We start from the raw sequence: 15,532 nt of genomic DNA, 5'->3' as shown, positions 1-15,532 counted from the left end.
AAATTTTTTGTTATATTGCAGCCATTTGCTAAAATTATTTAAGTTAATTGTTTTTCCTCATTAATGTACACACAGCACCCCATATTGACAGAAAAACACAGAATTGTTGACATTTTTGCAGATTTATTAAAAACAAAAAAAACTGAAATATCACATGGTCCTAAGTAGTGTGTACATTAATGAGGGGAAAAAAAAAAGAACTTAAATGATTTTAGCAAATGGCTGCAATATAACAAAGTGTGAAAAATGTAAGGGGGTCTGAATACTTTCCGTACCCACTGTATATATATATATATATATATATATATATATATATATATATATATATATATATATATATATATATATATATATATATACATATATATACACACTCACCTAAAAGATTATTAGGAACACCATACTAATACTGTGTTTGACCCCCTTTCGCCTTCAGAACTGCCTTAATTCTACGTGGCATTGATTCAAAAAGGTGCTGAAAGCATTCTTTAGAAATGTTGGCCCATATTGATAGGATAGCATCTTGCAGTTGATGGAGATTTGTGGGATGCACATCCAGGGCACGAAGCTCCCGTTCCACCACATCCCAAAGATTCTCTATTGGGTTGAGATCTGGTGACTGTGGGGGCCATTTTAGTACAGTGAACTCATTGTCATGTTCAAGAAACCAATTTGAAATGATTCGAGCTTTGTGGCATGGTGCATTATCCTGCTGGAAGTAGCCATCAGAGGATGGGTACATGGTGGTCATAAAGGGATGGACATGATCAGAAACAATGCTCAGGTAGGCCGTGTCATTTAAACGATGCCCATTGGTACTAAGGGGCCTAAAGTGTGCCAAGAAAACATCCCCCACACCATTACACCACCACCACCAGCCCGCACAGTGGTAACAAGGCATGATGGATCCATGTTCTCATTCTGTTTACGCCAAATTCTGACTCTACCATCTGAATGTCTCAACAGAAATTGAGACTCATCAGACCAGGCAACATTTTTCCAGTCTTCAACTGTCCAATTTTGGTGAGCTCGTGCAAATTGTAGCCTCTTTTTCCTATTTGTAGTGGAGATGAGAGGTACTCGGTGGGGTCTTCTGCTGTTGTAGCCCATCCGCGTCAAAGTTGTGCATGTTGTGGCTTCACAAATGCTTTGCTGCATACCTCGGTTGTAACGAGTGGTTATTTCAGCCAAAGTTGCTCTTCTATCAGCTTGAATCAGTCGGCCCATTCTCCTCTGACCTCTAGCATCAACAAGGCATTTTCGCCCACAGGACTGCCGCATACTGGATGTTTTTCCCTTTTCACACCATTCTTTGTAAACCCTAGAAATGGTTGTGCGTGAAAATCCCAGTAACTGAGCAGATTGTGAAATACTCAGACGGCCCGTCTGGCACCAACAGCCATGCCACGCTCAAAATTGCTTAAATCACCTTTCTTTCCCATTCTGACATTCAGTTTGGAGTTCAGGAGATTGTCTTGACCAGGACCACACCCCTAAATGCATTGAAGCAACTGCCATGTGATTGGTTGATTAGATAATTGCATTGAGAAATTGAACAGGTGTTCCTAATAATCCTTTAGGTGAGTGTATATATATATATATATATATATATATATATATATATGAATCCTTATTAAAGTTACAAAAGTTATTCAGTCAAGAGCATTGAGAGTTTTTTTTTTTTTTTTTTGCAGTGAGTGTTGTCTGATTAACATTAAAAACACAGACAGCAGCAGGACTATTTGGCTGCTGTCACTTTAAGATATAATTAACAGATACAATATACTGATACTGTACACATGTGTTTTATTTCTCAACTGTTTACATTCACTTAACACATAACCAACTATGTTTACTAAGTTACTTGTCAAGATGGGCATTTTGACATTGATAATTGTTCGTTCAAGCAAAAGAAGATGTGAAATAGAGCTCAATTCATTATACATGTGCTGTCAGGCACGGCTATCTGGTCGCATGCTTCAGATGCACATTTTGTGTACAAAACTTCTCACACAACGCCCACGAGTTATCTTTAGTGTCATGTGCTTGAATGTTTAAATGGGCAAGGGTTAAAAAATGCGTGCATATGATAAACTACAATTTACTAGCAATTTTCTATTTTAAATGGATAGTTCACCCAAAAATAAAATGATTTCATAAAATGATCCCAGTATATAGTTTCAAAGCATGCCCCCATTCACTACCATTATAAAACCTGGTAGAGCAAGGATATTTTTTAAATATATCTCTGACTGTGTTCGTTTGAATGAAGATAGTCATATACACCTAGGATGGCTTGAGGGTGAATAAACAATGGAATAATTTTCATTTTTGGGTGAACTATCCCTTTAAGACATTTTTTAGTCACCTCTCTTGAAAATTGGTCACATATGTGAGTGATATACTCACATTGTAGAGGGTTGCATAAAGCAGTTATAGCATCTTAAGGCCCACACCAAGAACGCTAACTATGAAGATTACTATAATGGTAACTCTAGTAGTGTCCACACCAGAGAACTATTTTTTTTTCTGAAAGCAGGCTGGAACCTGACTGGCTCAATGTTTTATTATTTATCAGCTGGAAAAATTTGTTCTGAAAGTGATTCCAATGATATTGTTTGCCTGTGCCGTTATCGCTACAGTTGTGGTGTGGACTGCTATTCTTTTGTACTCAGAACAATTTTTAGAACTAAATCTTTATCATTATCGTTATAGTTTTTGTGTGAAGAATGTTATCGTCCTTGGTGTGAACGTGCCTTAACACTGGGCAGATCTCAGCTAGTCAGATTATTTCATCAGTTTGTTGGTGCAGCAGAGAAATGCAGAATTATCAAAGCCAACAGAGGCAGCATGCCAAGACCAAGAGGCAAGCTGTTCTTCTTCTCACATCAGTATTTAGAGTAAAGAGTGGGAGCAATTTACTGGTGTTTTGGAACAGAAACATTTTCAGTTTTCTAAACGTGAGATGCTAATGACAAATATGAGCCATCTGATTTGTAACAATCTTGAGATTTCATCTTTAGCTCACTAAACCATTGCTAGGGAATCATCTTCATTTTCCATAAGATTATTAAATCTTTTAATTTCTTGTGTGATTCTTCCGGAAAAATCCGACCTGAAAATGATGCTCTCGTAAATCAAGCAAAAAAAAATAAATAAATAAAAATTGGGGGGTGGGGGGTCAGGGTTGGGACGGTTGCGATAATGACCGCTTGCTGCTGTCAACGTTTTTTGTGCCGCTGATTCATGTCGTCATGTCACTCCGCACGTAGTCCAATCATTTGTCACCATTGACGTTCACTGTTATGAATGCGCACACGCCCAACCATCTACTCACGTGAACAGCTTCAGTGAACACGGATGATTCAGATAAGCGAATCCATACTGTCTTTCATTTTTATATGCAGGTCTAGTAAAATTTAACCAATCTATTGATCATTTTTGTCATGATTCCATAACATTAATGTTAAACGATTCTGTGCTAATTTAGCAAAGTAACTGCAAGGCTGCCAACTGTCACGCATTCAGCTAAACTCACCCAATTCTCACGCTCTGACGCCACACCCCCATATTCTCACGCAGACTCGTGCAGCAGTGAGGAAAAAAAATCGCGCCGCATGATCTCGCAAAGCAACGCGCAGAGAGACCAGACAGACAGTGTACAGATTAGTGAGATTTTGTGACAATTGTGAGGGAAATACACAATTTATTCCCGTGAACTGTGTAGTCAGCCGTTCTCCTTCCCATCTGCACCGTGTGAATTGTGAACGCAGGCAGGTCAGTGAGTTACAGGGCGCTCCGTGTCTCCGTCCAGTTTAGGCTAGTAACTAATAGGCCTATGCTGTTATATAGTTTATAGGGGTGTGACGAGCGAGACTAAAATGTGACGAGATTTCTCGTCGAGGCGGAAAAGTAGTCTCGTGATGTTGCCATGACAGAGTGTTAGGATGATTAGGAAAGAATATGCCACCGCTACGTTTACATTATGCCTCTCCTGCCGTTTTGCTTTGTATTTAAATAATAATAATAATAAAAAAAAACATTTAATTCAGTTGGATAACGGTTGCCACCGCTCCATATTTACAGAGTACGACCGATCACGAAAGTGAAAGTAAACACGAGCGCGCATTCAAACGAGATTTAAATACCCGCGTCTTGAAAGCGGCTCCCTGATGAATACAGATATCTCTCTATATGAAAGCTATTTTAGGCTGGGCAGTGTAGTTGTAACCATCTCTTAGCTCTGTATCAAATAAAAATTTGGTCTTATTTGCACTTTGAATATTGAGAGAGTGCGGTTATGGTTGCATTTATTGTAAAGTGTTATCATAAAAATGAATAACAGTTTTCTCTTAATCTTATTAAGCACAAACAATAATGTTTCATTTGTTAACATTAGTTAATGCACTGTGAACTATGAACTAACAATGAATGACCATTTTTATTAACTAACATTAACATGTTAGATTAATAAATGTAGCAAAAATATTGCTCATTGTTAGTTGATGTTGATTAATACATTAATGTTAATAAATGAGACCTTATTGTAAAGTGTTAGCATTTTTATTTATACTGTTTTTATTTCTATGATCAGTTTGTGGAAAGGAATTCAGTTAGGAGGTCAAAAGTTGTAGAAGCTTATAAATCATGTACAGCAAGGTCTGAAGAGACTGAAATCATACAGGAGAGAAGTCAGTCAGTTGAGTTAGTGGCAAAACCTTTTACAGTGCTTGAGTATTGTTGTCTTTTACTGCATATAATAATTCATACTCGGAAAGTAGAACTGAAATGACATTCATTACAAGATGATTAGTTAAAACATTTCAAATACACCTGCAGAATATTTTTTCTAGTCGTGCATTTCACCATCTTGTCTCGTCTCGTGAACTCAATCTTGAGTCTCGTCTTTTGAGATACCTGTCTCGTCACACCCCTAATAGTTTATATAGAATTAAGTTAGCATTAGCAGAGTTGTCTGTTTTGCAGCACTGAGCAGTTATTTTACATAACTTTATCATAAAAAAAGTACAAAAGCAAGCCACGCCCCTCAATAAGCCCCTCCCCACAACAAAGCCCCGCCCCCATGGTAAGTGCACCGTATAGTTTCCTGCTATTTTTGTCCTTTGCCAATCACACCTATGTTGGTGGCACTGTAACTAAACTTAAAGGGTTAGTTCACCCCAAAATTCTGTCTTACTAACCCTCATGTTGTTCCAAACCCATAAGACTTTTGTTCATCTTTGAAATGCAAATGAAGATATTTTAGTGCTTTCTGTCCCTTCATAGACAGTTACACAATTGAAACTTTGACGCTTCACAAAGTTCATAAAGAGATCGTAAAACTAATCCATATGAATTGAGCAGTTTAGTCCAAAAATAGACTTGATCACTTTATATTAGGGCTGGACGATTAATCGAAAAGTAATCGAAACCAAAACTGCGAGTGGTGAGCCTTGCGTCTTCACTAAACTTTGGTACTTTTGTACTTCATTGGTTCTGTGCTAATTTATCTTTATCCGACTTACAACGAGCAGAAACCTGTAAGAAATGTTACAAACCATAGATAAAATAACTGCTGATAGTGAGCTGTGATGTCAGATCACTCTTTCAATAGGAAAAAAAATATCCCACCTTTAATAGTCAATCATATTTACAGTACAAACCTTGTCAGTGAACTATGAGGGCAAAAAAAAAGAAAAAAAAAAAAAGAAATAAAATAATCATTCATTAATCATAATCGAGGTAAAATGTTCAATTAATCGAGGTTTTGAGGCCATAATCGTCAAGCCCTACTTTATATGATGAACAAATTTAAAGGCACAGGTTGTAGGACCTGTCACTAGAGGGCGCACTACCAAAACAATAACAATCGCGAGGTTTGATGACGCTAAGAAGGTGCGTGGAATGATGGGATTTGTTGTCTTCTACCCAACCGCTGACGGCCATCAATCAGACGGAAAGATTGTTATAATGGCATACGTTTTCCGTAAAGATACGAATCAAAACAACTCACTTGTCAAGTAAAACACAAGCGAGATCGGCATCTCTTTCTAGGTGAAGTTTGTCGCTCTCTCTCTCCATCTAGAAAATGCAACACCGATATTGATCTTCGCTCTTTCTCTCCTCTTGTCCCAAACTCTTCTTGGGTCGTTTGGTTGGCCCGTACGCTTACATTTACGGGAGCTGTCCTTGTCGACAGAACCAGCGGCAGCTAGTGGTTTGCTGGACGCTAGACACTACTTCCTCATTTGTCCACGACACTGTTGTCATGTGGTTTCTACGTCAGTAAAGGCGGTAACAAAGGGTAACTGACGTCATTGACAGGTGACTGCACTGCCCCGTGTCACTGTTTAGAATGGGAATTTTCTCATGATTTACAACATTTGAAAACATTAGAGATATTGTTAGTAATCAGCTGGACAAAATATATAACACTAGCCTAGTGGTTTTTGGATATTTTACTGCGAATATCTTACAAATTATACTTTTAATTTAGGCTTTTACTCACATATAAACATTGATCAGCGAACATAAACAGAAGCTCTACCGAACCTGAATGACACGTGAGAACAAACCTCTTGCGGAAACTCAAACATGATACGTAACGCACAAAAACGTTTTTTTTGAACACGTCAAGCAAACTTTCTTGAGCTTCCGTTTACCACAACTGATGTGTGAGTTGATGAATATTTATATGTGAATAAAAGTCTAAATTCAATCTGTTCATCACGCGACCGTGTCTTTTCAGAAAATTTTGACTAAACCGCTCAATTCATATGGATTAGTTTTACAATCTCTTTATGAACATTTTGAAGCTTCAAATTTGCAATTGCATAGCAGTTTATGGAGCGACAGAGGACTCTCAAATTTCATCAAAAATCTTAATTTGCATTCTGAAGATGAATGGAGGTTTTGTGGATTTGGAAAGACATGAGGGTGTGTAGACTAATTAATAACAGAATTTTCATTTGAACTAACCCTTTAAAGGAATAGCTCACCCAAACATTATAATTAAATCGCCATCCACTTTTGTTGTATAGGAAAAAGCAGCATGGACATTATGTTAAACATCATCTTTCCCGTTCTTTTCAATTAATTATCCCTTTTGATATGGATACGTTTTTGGATATACATTTTTGTAATTATGAATTTATCAAAATCGCCACCCAGAATACTCATGTTTTACAACAGTTCTCTATGTGTCAGTTGTAATACATTTCAATGCAAAGGACATTTTCAGAAAGGAAGGTGATTTTATGAATCAGAATCGCAGAGGCGGGAGTCTGCGTCAGTAGATAAGGAGGTGTGTGGCTGTGTTATGCAGTGGTGGGTAGCATAAGGAGCTGGAATAATCGCTCCCTGGAGAGGAATGAGATTACCGCCCTGAGCCCACACCATCCATCCATTACATAAGAGTGGAACAGCTGCCGATCTGCAGCGTGTGAATGAGCATGTGTGTGCGCACACTTCTCTCTGTGTTTCTGTGGGTTGGTCTGTGTTGGAAAGAAAGGGAGTTCATGCACAGACCGATGTGATTACGAATATGAATCTTTCTGGTTCTTCTTTCTGGTTGCCTTGGAAACCAAGCAGATGAGATATCTCCATGTGGTATCGGATACCTGATAAAACTAAACCCATAGCTCTGCTGAGGATGGATGCACTCTGAACAGCTAATCAGATCCAGCACATTCTGTAATTACAACCAATGTTGAATATTTTTTTGCAATAGTGAGACAATTTTACCATTTTTTTATTATTAGCCAAACTCTTTTGACCTAAAATATTTACTTGAAGTACCTCTTGAGATTTTAAGCTGATAATAACACGTTCACATGTTCATCACATGTTGGTTATGGTGGTTATGGTCACATTTGATTTTGATAAATTTAATGAATCCTTACTTCTAAATAGGCGTGCCCCGACTAAAGATTTTCCTAGTCGGCTATTAAACGTTCATTTAAGCCATTAGTCCATTAGTCTGAAGAGAAATACTAAACCATAATATTGAGCATTTACTCACCCTCAAGTTGTTTCAAACCTGTATGAGTTTCTTTCTTCTGTTGAACACAAAATAAGATATTTTGAAGAAAGTTGGTAGCCAGACAGTTGACAGTAGCCATTGACTTCCATCGTATTTTTTTCCTACAATGCGAGCCGAGCAGCCATGTAAAGTGGCTAATTTTAGGCTACTACTTACATGTTCTACATGAATAAGTCATGTAGGTCGGACGTCACCTTTTTCTTTACCCTTTCGAAATGTTCCCACACTTTGGATTGTCTGCCAGACATTACCACATAGACCAGCCGTGTTAACGATCTGTCACTGCGTGACTTCCCCAATTCTTGTTAATTTTTTTTTTTTTTTTCTGCGACTGAATAATTAATTTAGTCGACCAAGCTTTTTCTCCTCAACTATTAGGGGGCCCTACTTCTAATTAAAAAATAAATAAAATCTTACTGACCTCAAATATTTGAACAGTATTATGTAGTTTGAATATGTGGATAGTCAGTTTAACTCAAAGAACTTTAAATATGTTTCAAATCCTTCTGTCTTTTCAAAGTCAGCCTATCAGTTTAGAGCTGAATGAGAAAGCATTCCAGTTTTGCTTTCCGGTTATGTGTGCTAGATGCACAAATGATCACTGACACAAATAAGGTCTTTGGTGTTTGTGTGATTTCTGAGGCTGAGACTATCTGCGTTTTGGTACATTGAGTTGTGTCCAGTCGTGTGCTGTTGTCAACCATGTGTAAAAAATGTTAGGTTGCAATAGGCAACAAGTAAGCACCAGGTGTGCAAACCTTTGCTCATGTAACATCTGACCTCATTCAACATGCCAAATATGTCCACCATGGTTGGATTTCAGGGAAGCTCTCTCAGAGACTCTTGAGTGTTTGCAATCAATGAACACTTGATTAATTAATTAATTGAGCTCACTGATTGACTGCAGACTTCTTTTTTTGTAGTTCTGAAATCTTCACTATTGCATACGGTGTCCAAAATGCTCATAGTCAAGTCAAGAGTTAGATAATTCTGTCATGTTGAACAGATAATATTTTCAAACTGCCTTTTTTAAACTTAATTTTTCAGTCAATTTTCTTTCTTGTCCAGTCATCAGTGAAAGCGGGTTAATCATTTTTCTAGATATGAACTAAATGCCATCCACTATGAAATAATTATATTTCAAAGGAAAGCAGTATGCTGTCAAGACTCCATCAGAACAGATTCACAATGCATGGTTACCAGACGACAAACCCTTTATTTCACAGCTTTGTCCCGATAAGATTTTTTTTTATGGCCATCTGCTAAGATACACTGCTCTGTCTGAATTTTCAGCAGGGTTTAATCCAGTCTTCAATGTCACGTGATCTTTCGGGAATCATTCTAACGTTGGTTTGGGTTGATTATATAATTTGAATTTTAACAATTCTGATTCCGATTATGCTTATCGATACCAATTTTTATTGATTTTCTTATTTTAATATCAGTAAAAAAAACAAACAAAAAAAACTTATCATTCACATTCTTATTCTTATCGAATTAAGTCCTATCAAATTCCATGAACAAAATCAACAGGCTAAAGGCCTAACCCTGTTTGCACCTGGTATTAAGATATGTTTTGGTCGTTTGGATCACAATGGCATGACGCTAAATACAGGTGTAAACGGGGTCTAAAACATTTTGAGCTTGTCCACTTTCGATCACTTCCAGAGGTAGTCGAAAACGCATTTGAATGGATTGCTTTTGTAGTGTAGACACTCATGTGGTTGAATGTGTTCGGACAGTCATAAAAGTCCGCCTACTCTCCGCCTACTACTTATAAAGTAATGTATAAAGTAAAATATCTAGCTTCCACCAGGCAACCTTCCCTATTTAACTTACGAAGAAAGTGTAACACCTCTCACAGTTCAAAACGCTTACACTACGTCCTACGCCTTCCGTATTCAACTTACGAGAAAAGCGTAACTGACGCGATGTTTGTTTGAGAGTTTTTTAAAATACTTTGTTTAGATGTTCTTGGGTTTGGAGATCTTTGTACATGCTGAATATTGCAATGATCAGAAAGCAGGGGTTCTGTCCTCATGAGCTCAGCTCTGTGCCCTGAGTTCAACTATCCTAAACACTCTCCCAGCTGCCCCGGTCCAGCCTACAGCCAAACACACACACACACACACACACACCATCATCATCATCATCAGTCGCCACCTGCTCGATTCTAATGCATAAGTAGGAACCGTCACTGTTAGGCTCTCTGAGGTGAACAAGGGTCATGTTTGAAATCGATGAACAGCTTTGAACACCACCGAAGACAAATCATTTGAAATATTGATGATCAGTGGTATTCTCTGTTTGTGTGTGAGGGTGTAAGGTCATTGTCTGAATTGTAGGGAACAGGAGGCCTGTGCAAGGATTAAGCTGGCTGCTCACATGCTGCGAGATCAGGCATCTGGCATTACACACACACTCACACACACACACACACTACTTCTCGCTGTTTCAGTGATGGCATTTTGCGCAACATGTCCGTGGAGAACAGAGGACTCTGTAAGTTTATTAGAAATTTCTGCTGCTTTTAAACTTTTTTGACATGCATGTTGTTGATGTGAGTTATTTTCAACAGTTAGTTTTAGAATAGTATTCATATTTCTGTCTTTTATCAGTTGTTGAGACTTTGAATTCACTGTTTCTCAAATTGTGTCACCCCGTCTCTTTGAGAAGGCGGGATTTGCATAAATTTAGGTCTTTGATGGTCTCACTTTCAATTTTTGTTTCCACTGTAGAGGCAAAAGTGACTAAATCACATTTTAAGTAATCTTATTGGTGTTTGCAGCTTTGCACCAACTCAAATGCTTGAATAAACAGTGTTATTGATATGTGTTGAACTTAACTCACTCTGAAACGCTGGGCCAGGCAGGCATCTGTAGGAGGAATAACAAATGGAGTCTTTTTATTAGGTTTTATTTACATGTAAATGAATTCTCTCTCTCTTTAAGATGGAATAGACTGCAAGCTTTTGTTTAAAAGATGCTTCTTTTGTGTGGTGGAAAATGCCTGTTTTGTGCTACAGCTTTATATTGTTATGAGAAGCTTTACATGCATTATCAAATGCAAAGCAAAGGACTCATGTGGTTCTGTTGACCAATGCCGACTCTCTGTTATGAAGTATGGTTAGCTTATTGAATGTTTTTCCCACTAAAAACTGTATTTGTCAGTTGATTAAAACATTAAAACTGTTGCAATCTTGTATTTTCCTATGGTATATTTTTGGTAGGTTTATTAGATTTAGCATCTGCTCATAAGATGTATTTTTCTTTGATTTTTATGTGGAATGCTTTCTATATTTCTGGTGCTGAGCACATTTCGTCCACACATTCCAAATGGGCACTCCAAACACACAGATTGTTCTTTTCTTTTATCTCCTCTCTCAAAGCAGGAGCTTAGTTCATTCCAAGGCAGGATATGTAGCATTTAGTACAGCATATGGTGGCTGGATTCATGGAAGAGCTGCTGACTTTTACCCACCATGCATTGTAGCTTAATGTAACTGTTGCTTTTAAATCTGTGTTGTTCAGGCTGAAAGAGCAGAGCTCTCCAGATGGTCACTGCAAGTGCTTGCACTCTAGTTTAAATATTTGGATCTCTGATGTCTCTGTTTAGTATCTCTTGAGGCAGGGTGGAAGAGAGTTGACCTACAGTAGTAATACAGCTCACAGCACCTCTGACCTCATTTAGTATCACTTAAAGGATAAGTTCACTTTCAAATGAAAATTGATTTACTCACCCTCAAGCTATCCTAGGTGTAAATGACTTTATTCTTTCTGATGAACACAATCAGAGTTATATTAATAAATAATCTGACATGTCTAAGCTTTATAATGGCAGTGAATGGGGCCAAGTTTGAAGCTCAAGAAAGTGCCTCCATTCATCATAAATGTGTACTCCACATGACTCCGGGGGGTTAATAAAGGCCTTCTGAAATGAAGAAAATCGTTTGTGTAAGAAAAATATGCATATTTAACAAGTTATAAAGTAAAATATCTAACTTCCGCCAGACCACCTTCCGTATTCAACATACGAATGTTTAATATGGAAGTTTAAGTTTTTTAAGCCATATATATTATATATAATATATATGTATATGTATTAGGGGTGAAACGGTTCTCTGTAAAAAAAATTGAACCGTACCGTTCTGCACACTCGGTTCGGCACGCACTTGCACCACGGTTCCTCTCATATCTGACGACGAATACACATCTATAATATGGTTTGCAGAAAAGAAATAAAACAGACAGAGTTAGGCTAATGTACGTTTCTGTCAATGGATACGCATTCTGGCTTCCCCTAAACTTTGTTCAATGCAGTGTTAATTTTGACAGCAAATTTTGATTTAGTTTTAGTCATAGTCTTTTGACTAAAATGCCATTTAGATTTAGTCATATTTTAGACATCGGAAATTGTTTTACTTTTAGTCTAGATTTAGTCGACTAAAATCTAGTAATAAAAAAGTAATAATTTCTCTAACAATACATAGATCCTATACACTGATATAGGTACATCTGATATTCCCCAAACTGTTTATGTTCACCCAACCGTACTTTGCTCTAACAGTTTTTGACTGTTCAAGTGCAAAAAGACATGAAAGAGCAAAATTCAGTACTCTTCAGGGATTGACACACTTATCATTGAGGCTTAGAAACTAGATAAAATAAGTTTACATTTTTTATATATTTATTTTTTTTATTTCAGCTAACGTTTATTTCAAGCAATGAATATTTCTTTGGTTTTAGGTTTAAACTATAATAACCCTTATAATTGTAAAATAATTTGTCAAATAATGTTCTTAGTCTTTTTTTCTGTCTTTCTGTGACAGAAGATACAGTAGTTTACTATAAATTAAATATAAAATTAAATACAGTATATTGTGTAAACGATATAACTATAAGGACCAGGAAAAAATAATAATTATAAACCATCACGAAATACACTGTGACTCATTCTGAAATGTCTCAGGTAGCAGGCTGCTCATGAGGGTGATAAAATATGCATGCTTATAACCGTTTAAAACATACTACCATATAAACATTGTCCTAATTCATCAACATTAGCTTATAAGCAATCGCATGACATAAATATGCGCTATTCAATAACTGCGAAGCAGTCGGAAGTGCTGCTGCTGCGTGAGCCTGTAGAGCGCGCAACAGCACCGCGTTTCCCGTGGCTAGATCAGCACATTACAATTCAAATGTGCGCATCTTCCACACAGGACAGCAGTCCTGACTGGATATCTTCCCAAATTGTTTCTCTCTTTCATTTTCGTCTAGTTTTACTCGTTGACGGAAATTAGAGTAGAATTTAGTCATAGTTTTAGTCATTCGAAACGCATTTTTATTTAGTCATCGTCTCGTTTTCGTCCGTGAAAAAATGTTGTTGATGAAAATTATGACACACATTTTTCGTCAACGAAATTAACACTGGTTCAATGTGAGTGCCGTATGCACTATATGACCAGTAATTTACTCCGTCATCACCCGGGTGTTGATAGCGTGCGAGCGCAGGTGAGAACTGAACATCACACATTGCTATCTGCATTTAAACTAAACTCATTTAAGCCTTGCCAATTTAAACATTCAAGTGCAAGGTTTGAAAGAGAACTTGCACTCATCCGAAGCGCGCATGCGGAAGCGCGTGTACAGCGCGCAAAAATTGAGGTCTCTTTCAAGTCTTGTGCTTGAACTGACAAATTCACACAAAATTGTCAACATGCCCATCTTGGCGAGTATCGTAGCAAGCATAGTCGGTGAACATATCCACTCAAGAAAGAACGCATGTGTTCAGTATCAGTGTACTGATCCTTGTATTATGTCTTAAAGAGACAGTAGCCCTTGCATTCCTGCTTTCTGAATGTGTTTTAATGTTAATCAAACAACAAAAGACAAGGAAATCACTCATTGCTCATGACTGAATAGTAACTTAATAATTAATAATGATTGATCTTTATTTTATTTATACAGTGAAGATTACATGCAATGTTGTTTTACATTTTATTAGCTACTTTATTCAAATTCTGTACCTGAAAACTGGATACATGAAAAACCAGAAAAGCTTTATTTATTTGTATCTTTACTTGACTGTATTTATTTATGCCGTTTGATTATTTGCTCTTATTTTCTTTATTTTTATTTGACAGTAGTAATTTTTTACCTGAACATAGCACATATCGAACCGTACCGAAACCGTGACCCTAAAACTGTGACCCAAACCAAACTGTGTGTGTGTGTGTGTGTGTGTGTGTGTGTGTGTGTGTGTGTGTGTGTGTGTGTGTGTGTGCGTAAAACTACTTAGTTGTTACACAGTCATGGAAATTATTGGAAAGCCCTACATTTTTTTTTCGCATTGTGATTTGAGTTGAAATCTGTTTGGTTAAGCTAGCTAGAAATTTGTGTCTAATCACACTTTTTGACCCAGAAACACAAATTAATCTCTACCAGGCTGCCTCTGAAATATCCATTTTTTTTTTATTTATTTTTTTTCCCTGACTAAACAAGCATGTGTTCGCCTCTTCTCTCTCTCTCTCTCAACCTTCTTTTCTTCCAACTGTACTGGATTCATTTAGATGCCAACAAATCAATCTAATAAATTGCCTGTGTTTAATTTTATCTGCTGCCAGCTAGAGATTACGCTGGTTTTTAATCCAAAAGCCCATTTAGGCAAAGTGTGGTGTGGAAACTACAACAGAATTCTAGTAGGTATTAAAATGACATTTATAGTGTTTTCTCTCTCTCTCTCTCTCTCTCTCTATGTAGATATTCAGGAGTTTTATGAAGTGACCCTGCTGAACTCTCAGAAGAGCTGTGAGCAGAAGCTGGTGGAGGTAAATCACATGGCTGAGCAGTGGGAACACACTGCCACCAATTCGACATTACCCACAGAGGGTCCGCAGCCAGCTTCCACACCGCCAGAGGTGAGACAAATACAGAATCCTGCACATAGACCTAGGCTAGTGGTTTTTAACTGGTTTTGTGTCACATACATGCTGGATAGGTCACAACTGTAGTAATATTATTTGAGCTTTGCTATTAAAGGAATAAATTACAATTTAAAATATATTAAAACAGAGTTATTTTAAAGTTTAATATATATTTCCTAAACAAATGTATTATCCATTACTTTGCTCATCCATGGTAAATTGAAACAATAGACACAACATATACTGAATTTGCCATGTATGAGTGAAGTAATGCGTAGCACGTTTGTTTACAGAAGCCACACCCCATGCTGCCCCAGAGAACTCTGACAAACTATTTTGACATGGACTGGCAGAGCTAAAAATAATTTGGTGGTTTATTTTGGATCTTTTTGAAGTCTATAGCTTGTTGTGTTGTCCAGTTGAAGAGAAGAGATTCCTCTTGGGGGAGGTTTTATTTCTCAGCATAGTGTCAGTGGACAAAAACTCTGCAGTCTCTCATAACACCAGCTCCAGCTCGTTGGTTTACTATGCTATTTTTGGAGACATGAAGTAGCCATAAATGAGAC

General features: G+C 37.3%; 1 protein-coding gene across 10 annotated transcripts in view; it reads left to right on the top strand.

Annotated features, from left to right (window-relative positions):
* The window catches only part of dlg2 (discs, large homolog 2 (Drosophila)), a 276,217-nt gene that overhangs the window by 19,884 nt on the left and 240,801 nt on the right, over nucleotides 1–15,532 (top strand). For all 10 annotated transcript variants that reach the window (XM_067397823.1, XM_067397822.1, XM_067397821.1 and 7 more), the window contains one exon: nucleotides 14,803–14,960. In XM_067397823.1, the coding sequence (XP_067253924.1) occupies nucleotides 14,803–14,960 (158 nt within the window). The remainder of the gene's footprint in view (nucleotides 1–14,802; nucleotides 14,961–15,532) is intronic.

The sequence above is a fragment of the Chanodichthys erythropterus genome, chromosome 10, assembly GCF_024489055.1.
Source record: "Chanodichthys erythropterus isolate Z2021 chromosome 10, ASM2448905v1, whole genome shotgun sequence".
NCBI classification, from domain to species: Eukaryota; Metazoa; Chordata; class Actinopteri; order Cypriniformes; family Xenocyprididae; genus Chanodichthys; species Chanodichthys erythropterus.
The sequence above is the reverse complement of the archived record's forward strand: the minus strand, read 5'-3'. Positions and strand labels throughout refer to the sequence as shown.